This window comes from Alligator sinensis, unplaced genomic scaffold (assembly GCF_000455745.1).
Source record: "Alligator sinensis unplaced genomic scaffold, ASM45574v1 scaffold721_1, whole genome shotgun sequence".
Classification (NCBI taxonomy): domain Eukaryota; kingdom Metazoa; phylum Chordata; order Crocodylia; family Alligatoridae; genus Alligator; species Alligator sinensis.
In genome coordinates, this window is record NW_005841857.1 from 754184 (window position 1) to 765124 (window position 10941).

At 55.5% G+C, this 10941-nt stretch overlaps 1 protein-coding gene across 9 annotated transcripts in view; it reads left to right on the plus strand.

The window, feature by feature from the left end:
• PTP4A3 (protein tyrosine phosphatase type IVA, member 3) overlaps nucleotides 1–10941 on the plus strand; it is an 80238-nt gene that overhangs the window by 57546 nt on the left and 11751 nt on the right. For all 9 annotated transcript variants that reach the window (XM_014524294.2, XM_006016432.3, XM_014524300.2 and 6 more), the window contains one exon: nucleotides 4296–4388. In XM_014524294.2, the coding sequence (XP_014379780.1) occupies nucleotides 4296–4388 (93 nt within the window). The remainder of the gene's footprint in view (nucleotides 1–4295; nucleotides 4389–10941) is intronic.

A 10941-nucleotide genomic window follows, 5' to 3' on the forward strand; every position in this document is an offset into this window, starting at 1 on the left:
CATTCCTGCCCAGGAGGCGAAATGCAGCATCGGATGGAGCTTGCAGTGCCTGCCCCTGCCTTGCTAGTGAAGCCGCCTGTGTAGCAGGTGTCAGCTGTGCACCTGAGCCATCCATGTGAGCCGAGGCGATGGACATGCACAGCTGTTCCCATGCAGGGCTCCCCGGAGCCACAGGGATACCCAGCACTGATGAAGTTGTCTGTAGCAGGCTGGAAATAAAGAGCTTAATAGCAACCCCTGGCTGTGGCAGGGGCCTGTTACACCTGTTTTCACCTTGACGTCTTGGGATTCGCAGCAGGCTGCTCTGCAGTGGCGCAGGCTTGAGCTCTCTCACTGGGCTCCAGGAGGCTCTCGGGTCCAGAGGCAAAGCACTAGGGACCAGTCGGATGCTCGGGGAGTAGCTCTGAGCCACGTGCGCTATCCCAGACGTGCAGTCGCTGCACAGCATGACGTGCAGGTGCACACGTGCACAGACCCACCACTGCTGCTGTGAATTGCACTGGCTCGGAAAGAGAAGGCCTCTCCGGGATGTAGCCAGCACCCTCCTAGGTCAAGAAGATGCTCTAAGACATTTGCAGGGGACTCAGATCTGTTGAAGGGGGCTGAGAGCGGGATGTCCTGATCATGGCTCTCAGCAGCCGGGGATGGTGTTTTGCACAGCGTTGTAAAAGCAAACGGAAAGTCTTTGTCTGGGACCTGGCAGCCGCACAAGTGAGAAGGGTGGTTCGAGCAGGGCTTATCTCGGGGACGGACGAGCCAAGCTGAATGCAGGCAGGCCTCCGGTTCAGTTGGATCCCTTACAGCGCAGCCTCCGCAGTACGTTGTCTGAAGCTGGGGCATGAACTCCGGCTTCCAGCTGCATTAAAATGATTTGGCACGTGCTTCATGTGTAGTGGAAACCTTTGCACAGACTCGGCTGTTAACTCTGCAAGGGCGGCTACAGGGAGAGTTGCTCCAGTCAGAGGCGGCTCTGAAGCCCCGAGCGTTCACAGAACCAGGCTTCCTGACTGCGTGGTTTGGTTTAACAGGGCAAAAGGGAACTGTGCTGTAGTTACTCTCATAAAGCATGTTCCCAGAGCTCCCAGCCATGCCAGAGACCAGACGCTGCCGTCAGGCGCTTTTGCAACACGCTGCGGTTCTGCATAGGCTGCAGGACAGGGCACCGTCAGCTTTAAATCTGGGCAAAAACCTTTTAAAAGAAGCTGCAAATGCTGCTCCTGTGTCAAGTCCCTCTGTCAGGTTTGTGTGGTTTTGACCCTGCCCAGTCTCTCATTAAAATCTTGCTCTGCCCTCTTGCTGTATGAAGAGCTCTTCACCCAACAGGGTCAACAGGCCAGCTCTCTGGCTGGAGAAGAGACCAAGAAACCATGTGTCTGGTCGTATTGTGTGCAGTCCGACTATGAAGCCATGATCTCCTTTAGCTTCCTCAGGCTGCTTAAGTGAAGAAGAGTTGCATTGATAATAGATCTAAAAAAACCCACCCCAAATCCCTGGAAAAACAGGTCCTGCTTCAGATTGGACCCTCAGCTGCTTCCATGTGCTGTGTGTGTCGGTCTCTGCAGTGCTTTGTGGCATGTTGCCCTGCAGCCCCTGTAATCCCTCCTGAGCCCTGACCAGCTGTGTCGGGTTGTGTGCATTTTTTAACTAGCTCCTCGGAGCGCGCAGTGATGCCGAGGGCAGGAAACTTCGCCTGCCCTTCATGGAAATCATAAAGAAGTGAGGCTGGACGGGACCTCCAGAGGTCACATCCAGTCCAACCCCCTTCCTGAACATGATCATCCCTATCCAGCCATCCCATACAAATCCATTATCTAGCCGTCTACAAAACTACAAAGTCAACCATGGAAAAGAAGTCAGTTGGGACATGAAAACCTCTTTGGTGATGGCAAGTCTGCAAAGCGGCCAGGGCCAAGGTCAGCCCCGACGCAGCCAGAAGCAATCCCACCAAGTTGGGCTCATGTAGGAAGAAAACTTCCCTGAGCAACCACGGTGGGGGAAATGGGGTCACAAGTGGAGAAAGCAGAGCCAGCTGGTCAGGCTGCTTGCTGGATTTGGGGGGGCCAGCTTCATTTTTCCGCTCCGCTACAGACTTCCTGAGCCGGTTGCTTGTTCTCTCTGATCCACCATTTCCCTGGCAGGCTGTCATGTCGGGGTGGCACAGGGGTAAAGGCATTAACACTTGTCAGGTGCCTGGGTACCATGGTGAGAGGTGCCAGAAGGATGCCACAGAGAGCGAAGACTATGCACTGGAGGATATTGCGTGCCAGCATCCCAGCGAGGCTGGTTTCCAGCCCCAGTGTGTGCACACACGCACGCCTTCCTGCAGCTGTCTGTACCGCTCGCTGCATATGTGGCGCCTGCCCTGCTTGTTCAGTTCGGTTTTCAGGCAGACGGCACTGGAGCCACGTCCCGCGGGCAGGACGTGTTCTCCCTTCTGCTGTGTTGGACTGTGCCCGTGCGCATCGTCAGTGTTTTACTGTGAAAGGAGACGGCTCGCAGGACTTTGCATTCTGCCAGCTTGTTAGCTTGGTCCTATTTGTTCTTCCCTACCGGGTGATAACACAGAGATTGGCAACACACTGGGCTGGACCAGGTACAAAGCCAGAGCTAGAGGCCATCCCCGCCCCCCAAGAGCTTACTGCCAAAATAAGCAGGGAAGCAGATCGGGCACAGAGAGGTGAAGGGATTTGCCCAAGGTCATGTTGTCACTTGGCGGCAGAGTAGCCAGTCTGGACCCAGGTCCATGGAGCACATGTGTGTCTCTCTGGTTGCAAACATTTCCGAGAGCAGGGAGAAAGCACGTGCCACGCAGGAGGAGAAACCCATGCAGCAGAAGGTAGGAGAGAGGTCGCACTTCATCTGCACAGGGAGCAACGAGCTGCCTCTCCAGTCCTGCTGCCGAGCCCTTGGGATTAGGGCCAAGAGGCTGTTTTTAGCCGACCCTTTTCCTAGAACCGGTTCTGTTGTCTGCAAATGTTGATTGGTTACGTGAGTAACCAGAGGAGCCCTGGCAATACCCCGGAGGATTAAAAATAAGTGTCCTTGTGTGTGTGTTTACCACTTGGAGGAGCAGGGAAGGTGCCCAGCCTCTCTGGTGGCTGCTCGGAAGTCCTGGTCTTGCCCACGCCGCGTCTCCTGCATTCGTGCCCTGTGATTTAACCTCCGCCTGCCTCTCAGCCCTTGTTTATGCTTGGGTTGTTTTGTCCAAGGCTCTCCAGACAGGGCTGGTGACCTCTGGGTCTCCTCGCCGTGCTCCAAGCAGCCTGGTCCCAGCACTGGAGCTATGAGCTGATAAGCATTTCTTTGCGTTGCAGCGCTGCCTGAGCAGGGCTCCGGAGACCTAGACTGTGTGAAGCCCCCTGCAAAGCAAGATGCTCTGTCTTCATCGAGACCAGGGGGGAGAGAGGAGGCAGAGTGGGTTGACCGAAGGTCTGTGGCAGGGCTTTGGCAGGGCCAGGGGGAAAGCTCAGGTTCCCAGAGTCCCACTTCAGGGCCCCAGCGGGTCTCCGCTGCATGCTAGGTGCTGAGAGCAAACAGTGGTCCCTGCCCCCCTCCCCTCCGAAAAGCAGAGCTGTGATACTGCTGGAGCGACGAGGGCAGACCGACAAATGCCTCTGTCCCGGTATGCTGTGGAGAGCTCCAGTGCAACGGCCCGGCCCCTGTAATGAAATCACAGGACGTCCCCTTGTCCCATGAAGGTGCCACAGTGTTCCCGGGGTGGTGACTGTTATAGTGCATGGGAAGAGAGAGGTTTCCCCTTGCCAAGAAATGGCTCCTTCTCCTCATTGTGCAAACTGTAACTCGCCTTCGCTGCGCCCCTGCGAGGCAGGCAGCAGGACCCCTCCCTATGGGGAAGGAGCATGAAGTTAAGTGACATGACCAAGGGCATGGAGTTGGTGTTGGAGCCAGGACAGACCCCTGCCACCTGTACCTCACCTGCACATAGGCTGAGCTGTCGCACGGCAGGGCCGTTGTGTGAGGGTGTGTGTTGTGCATACTGCCAGCCCTGGGGACAGGGAAGGGAAGTCATCTTGGGTGGGTTGGAAGGGAGGATTAAAGAGCTAATGCTGGTATGGAGATGGCAGGAAATGTCACCTCTGCTGTCTGCCCCCGCCACGCTCCGTCACGTGCGTATCTTGCTTGCATGTACCCGGGTCCCTTGGTGAGTCCCTGCGTGTCTCTGGTAGGAGAGAGCTGCACAAATAGCCTGGGTGAGGCAGGGGATGGGGGCAGGGGGTGTACTTGCATCTCCTCTACCTCTGCCCTTACAGAAGCCATCTCCCTTCCTCCCCTAGGACCTGAAGAAGTACGGCGCGACGACGGTCGTGAGGGTCTGTGAGGTGACCTATGACAAGACCCCGCTGGAGAAGGACGGCATCACTGTCATGGTAGGTGTTTGCTTTGGGTCTACCCAGAGAGGACAGAGGCCCCTTCCTCCTAGTGCCTTTTGCTCTGTGCCATGGAGATGTAGGGTGGGAGCAACTTGCCAAGCAGGGGGCTACACAATCTCCATCTGGTCCAGCTGACCACACTGCCAGTCCTTCAGCCCCGGGCGGGAGAGGCTGGAAGCTACCCTGTGCCGGCGCAGGGGTGAGATCTGTGTCCTGTACCTCTGCGGAGTGGTTGTATCCAAGTGTGACCTCTGCTTCCCCAGATCAACACTGATTTTCAAACATCTCATGGTGCATCACTCCTCTCCTCACCTGGCTGGGGCTGCCAGCAGCCCAGATCCCAGCTGGGGACAAAGAAGGGCAGCCCCCAGATCGGTGCACCAGGCCGTAACTGGCTTCTTGGCCTCCCTGCTTGTCTTAATGGTCCTGCCTTGGGTACCGTGGGTTGAGAACGACTGAACCGGGTGCCTTTGCTGGGAGCCCAGTGCACAAATAGTCACTTTGCTCCAATAACTTCCCAGCCAGCAGCAACCTGTGAACCGAGGGCTTCCGCCTGGCAAGACCCGACTGAGCCTCCTCCAAGCCACAAAGTGATGGGGTGGGTCAGCTGCTTTGGTTCAAGATAGCGATGGTTTTAATGAGGGAAGGAATAAATCCCAGCATCTTGCCCTTGTCTGTTGGTATGCATTCATTCCCCTAACGTGTGCTTCCCCTTCCTGGGAAGTATACTGCCTTGTGCGCACATAGTCACCAGCTCAAAGTGGGGGAAGACTTGGAAAACAACTTGGGGTGAGATCTCTCTGCTGTGTGGGGATGCTTTAAATCTGGAGCCACCTCCTTAGCCACTGGCTTTACTTCACACTCAAGCAGGCCTGTCTTGGCACAGTTCATCCCTCAATTCAGATCTGGGTGCCCAGGCAAGCTGTGCCACCTCTGTTCTTCTGGTGGCAAAACAACACATGGTCAAACCCTGGAGAGAGGTGGTGGGAGGGGGAATTTGCTCCTTCCTTTTGGAAGAAGGAGGTTGCTACAGTGGCCATCAGGCACCAGTCAAGCATGGCCCCCGCCTTTATGCCGGGGACATACCTGAATGCGGCCATGCATCAGTTCAGCCAGATGAGTGCAAGGTCCGGGGGCCTCCAAGCCTTGCACATGGATGGGCTTTTCCCTTCCTGAGTGTGTTCTTGGGTCCTACCAGGAGACTGCAGCTCTCTAACCTCCTCCCAGTGTGCCAGAGAGGTGGGGAGGAAAAGCCTCAATCCTGGAGAGCCTGGAGTACGTTGGCCACAGGTTACCTGGAAGCCCAATGTTTGCATGCGCGAAGGCGGCGCCTTGCTCAAGGGCCTACGCATGTACCTTGAAATGCATGCTTCACGCCACGCTGCCTCGGGGTGAGCGGTGAAGTGCTGCTGGGAACAGTTCTGCACCAGTAGGGAGTATGATCTGGTGCCCCCCCGGTCCTCGCCAGCGCTGGGTTCGGGGCTTTGTGCGTGTCTCTTAGCGGCCATTGGATCCGTGTGTGAATCTCTCCATTCCTCTTCGATTTCTCAAGGGTTTGGTGGAGGCCACCAAAGAGCAGCATGGAGACTTTCTGGCAGGGGACCAAGCTGTACCCTTCTGAGCACGGGGACTCTGGCAGCTTCCTTCCTCTAGGCTGGTGCATTCCCACTCCAAATCCATGCTCCGGCGGAGGAGTCGGCCTGCGATGGAAACGAGAGGCCGTGAAGCTTCAGGGCCAGTATAGGGAGAGACCCCGAGTTTCGGCTCTTGCAGAGGAGGGGATGCGGTGGCAGGCTGCAAAGATGAGCATGGGCTGGTGCCATTAGAGCAGTGCTTTGCATGCCTGTCTGCGTTCCCCCGTAAGCTCTAGCTTGCTTACTTCCAGCATCGGTTCCCTCCTGCTTGACATCAGGGCCCCCTCTTGCAATCCTGAAGCTTGCTGCAATCCTTCTCATGCTGTGCAGTTCGCTCCTGCTGTCCTTGGAGCCTGCTAGGATGAGTGAGGACCAGCTCACACCTAATTGTTCCCTTCTGCCCTACACTGAAGTTCGTGAGCAGGTCGGCACTGCTGCTTTGCAGACTCAGCAGCGCATTGGGCAGAAGCTGCTTTAAGGATGAGTGGACTAAGCTTTTGAAAGCCTGAGGAAAGCTGTGTCCCCTAATGAGAGAGGTGTGATGAGGAGGGTTCATTTGGGCTCTGTGTACTTGGCCTTTCTGGGCCTCCTGAGACCATGTGAAGCTGGTTTGCATTGTCTCTTTAATTTTTCTTTCAACATCTTACTGTGTAGCTGAGCCTGAGCCTCACCCAAAAGAGCTAAAATTCCCTCTCTCTAATAAGATCCCGGCACCTGAAACAAAGTGGTGTTTTTTAACACGGCGGTAATTCCAGAAACAGCAAAGGCTCACGTTTGTCTTGGAAATCAACCTAAAGGCTTTAAAAGAAAGGAGAAAGGAAAACCCTATAACAGGGGTGGCCACAGGCCTGTCGGTTTTCTGAGCTTGTGTTGGACGTGGTATCTGGAGGCTGGCTTAATCCAGGATGCCCAGCAGATGCGGGCTTGAGATGCAAAGTTTGCACGTATTCTTCCTCCCAGAGTTGGGACGTGTACAGCTCTCAGTGTGTTGGGGAAGGAGGGGGCAGGGCTGGTCTGTTGGTGGGGAAGAGCTGTGTTGAATCAGGTCTGTCTTTTTTTATGGAAACCTGCTTTAATGCTATGAGACTTCTGTATTGAAAGCACTTCATCTTGGCCTAGACTCCTAATCCACGTGTTTTTGAGACAATCTCAGTGCTGGCAGGTGTTGGCGCGGGGAGATACAGCCATAGTCAAGCCCTGGAGACTGTGATACCCACAACACCACGTTTCTGTATTATCTGCCAGTCTGGAGCACGGCCCAGCTGCAGGAACATCCCCAGAGAGAGATCAGCTGTGTGTTCACTCCTCTCTGGAGCTGCAAAATTCAAGTCCTGGGGCCACTGGACATCTACAGCAGCCGGTCTGAGCACTGGGGTTTGACCTGCCAGCTCAGCCCTCCTCTGACTGCACCTTCAAGCCCTGCTTGCCCACTTGATACACATCTGTCCAGGAAACTGGACCTTAAAGTTTCAAAAAGGGCCTTCTCATTCAGGATGCAAGCACTGGACCAGAATACGGTGCGTTTAGGACGTCATGCCGCATCTGTTAGTTATCCCGGTGTCTGTGACAATAAAAGGAGGGAGGAACTAAAATCTCTTGGCAGGGCTGATGCCACTTCTGATCCCAACCAGAGAGTGAACCCAGCACCCCAGAGGTGTAGCTAGTCACTTCTGTGCCTTGGGGACAGGAAGGGGGCTGTGCTGAGCATAAGAGAGCAGGGCTGGGAGCGCTGGGCAGAGCCTTTGCTGCATTAGCCCCCACTGCCCCCATGGTAGTGCCTGGGACTCATGCCCTGCTTGCCCAGCCCTCCTTGCACCACTGTGGCATCCAGACACAGCCACTGCCTTTCACCGCTCCCAATGTGCAACAAAGCAGCCCGACCCAGTGGCTTGTTGCTGCCTCTCTGAGGACGTTAACCTTACAGGGATCTTGTTCCCCATCTGAAGTCAGCCTATGGCTAGGATGCACGACCAGCTATGACCTTCTCCCTTCATTAGCAAAAATAAGGCAGGCTGACACTGCTTATGGGTCGAGCATTTAGTGCGCTGGTTCTCAACTGTGCTCTCTCCAGACTGGCACCACTGCCACCATAAGGGCTCCTGGAAACGCCTCTGTTTCCAGGAATGGTCTGCAGAGAAGGACCGGGAAGAGCTGCGGCAGGAGGGGGGATTCCTGCCTGAGTTAGCTTTATCCTGGTTTGGCTCTGGGCAGCGGTGGGGGCACTGCAGTCCTAGCATCATAGAAAAGGAGGGTCGGAAGGGACCTCAGGAGGTCACATCTAGTGCAACCCCCTGCTCCAAGCAGGACCAGCCCCAACTCCATCATCCCAGCCAAGGCTTTGTCTACCCAGGTCTTCAAAACCTCCAAGGATGGAGAGTCCACCACCTCTCTGATTAACCTGTGCCAGTGCTTTACCATCCTTCTAGCGAGGAAATGCTTCCTAGTATCTATCCTCAACTTCCCTTGCTGCAACCGAGACCATTCATTGCTCCTTGTCCTGTCACCTGCCCCCACTGAGAACAGCCCAGCTCCATGCTCTTTGCAACCACCCTGCAGGGAGCTGAAGGCTGCTATTAAATCCTCCTCAGTCTTCTCTTCTGCAGACTAAATCAGCCCAATTCCCTCAGCCTTTCCTCACCAGTCATGACCCCCAGCCCCTGAACCATCTTCATTGGACTTTCTCCAATTTGTCCACATCCTTTCTGTAGTGGGGGGTGCCAAAACTGGGCACAGGACTCCGGATACGACACCCTGGTTGCGAACCACTCCTTAGTCTGGGCTTGGCCCCTACTTACCAAACTGATGACAGGCCTGGCAAATCCAGCCTCTGCTGAAGCTCCTCAATTAGTTGCTCCCAGCGTCTTACAAAAATCCCTTTGGTTCGTGCCCACAGGCTTGGCACTGTGCGGGGGGATCATAGAGCTGAGCGAAGGGGGCTGTCATGCGGCTTGCCCAGGAACCGCGAATCCTCCGAGTATTAGAGGTCCCATTCCCGAACGAATGACAGGAGCTACTCCTGCTGCCCTCAAGCATGAGCTCATCCTCAGGGGATGCCAATTATCCTTGCTTCTGCTGGCTCAGCAGTTGGATGGTGCCACTCACGGGCACTTGAGACTGTCAGCAAAAAAAAATGAAAAAAGGACATAGATCTTGTAAATGCTGGGGCTGTTTCTCTAATCACAAATAATGGAAGATGAGGTCAGGCATGATAGCAGCGCTCTGGAATTCTTGCGGCCCGTGCCAGGTAATCTGTTGCACGGCAGCCCGCCGAAATGGAGAGCGCTAGCGTGGCGTTGCACACGTGCATCAAGACCAGGGGATCTCTGGGGTCTCTCCACACCGTGACACTAACTCCGGGGGATCTTGGCTGACTTGTTTCCTAGCCTGTCGAAAGGGCAAGAATCGCCCTCCGTCCCTCGTACCAAGGAAGCGTTTTGAGATCCTCGTGGGGTCGTTGCTGTGCATCCAGCAAGACTGCGTGGTTGAAGCTACGTGTTACCCCAGCAGGCGTGGTGACCCCAGGCCTCCTTGTCAGCTTGCTTCAAAGACCCTGATGATCGCTGCCTTGCTGATTTGCTTTAACAGGAAACATAAAATGATCCTGGCTGTGCTTGGTGCTGTACCAACGCTGAACTCCACAACCCAGCCTCAGCGAGGTGAGCAGCAATGAGGAATTATGAAAAGCAGAGGCTGTGACATGTAAACATGGCTTGGCCTCTTTCCTGACGGTGCCTAGGCTGGAGGCTTCTGAGTTGCAGCCTTGTGCCCGAGTCTCTCCGTAGCGTCCTTCTGGCGAGAGCGTACAGAGAGGTTCGAGTCCACCTGCACGCAGCCCGCTAGCATCCAGGCTTGCTGGAAGTCCTGTGTTTTGAGAGCACGTGCACCCCGCTTCTCTTCTGAGCCCTTTCAGTCTCCACAGCATGCAAGTGCTAAAGCCACTGGACCTGGCTGTGTCCTGATGCTCTTCAGTACCAAAAGGCTGCCCTGGTAGTAGCCATTCACATGGAAATGGAGCCTCCCCAGTTCAGGTCGGCAGAGTCCAGGTCTGCCGGTGGCTTTTGGGGTCCCAAATCATTGACAAAAGCAGTGCCGTGGCCATAAGCACTAATGCATGTGGTGGGGAGCAGCTCGTCTGCAGCGTGCCCTCATCTCAGAGAGTTTTAATGTGCTGCGGTGAGGTTCGTGCCCCAGCAGACCAGGTCTCTGCCCCGCACACTGAAAAGCCATTTGCAAGCTAAGGGTTTTGCTGGCGTTCACTGTTCGGCAGCCGCTTTGCTTCTGCAAAACGTGCACAGGAGGAGCCCAAGGCTTTTGATTGTTTTCTTCAGTGTCTGGAGCCATTTTGAAGCAGCAATACATGCAAAGGGCTTCAGGGCCAGCTGTGAGCTCTTGTAACGTATGCAGCAGTCTCCTAATTGCACCACCCTGTCTCACAGCCCTGGTTCCCAGCCGGAGGCCTGCAGAGGTGTTGGGGCAGGTGTAGGGATGAGGAGGTGGCCGACACCCTCGCACCTCCATTGCTCGGGGAAGTGGCAGAGCCACCTTAGCGCCCGGCTGCAGGCAGGCCAATTAGCGCCGCCTCTCAGCAGGGTTAATTAGCCCAGGCTTGGTGCCATGTGAAGGTGGTCTTGCTGCTTCCCTTCCGGAGTGGGTTTGTACAGAGCTAGCTCAGGTGTTGTCCAAGAGAGCCTGGAGGGCAGGCGGCTGTGCAAGGGGTCTGGCTTGCGGGGTGGTGAGGGGGCAGGATCGCAGAGACTCAGGTGCTAGGTTAGTATAATTGCATGTGCCGATCTTGCTTCCACGTGATCGGAGACCTGGACGGACTGCAGGAGGTCAGGCCTTTCATAGATTCATAGATGTTAGGGTCGGAAGGGACCTCAATAGATCATCGAGTCCGACCCCCTGCATAGGCAGGA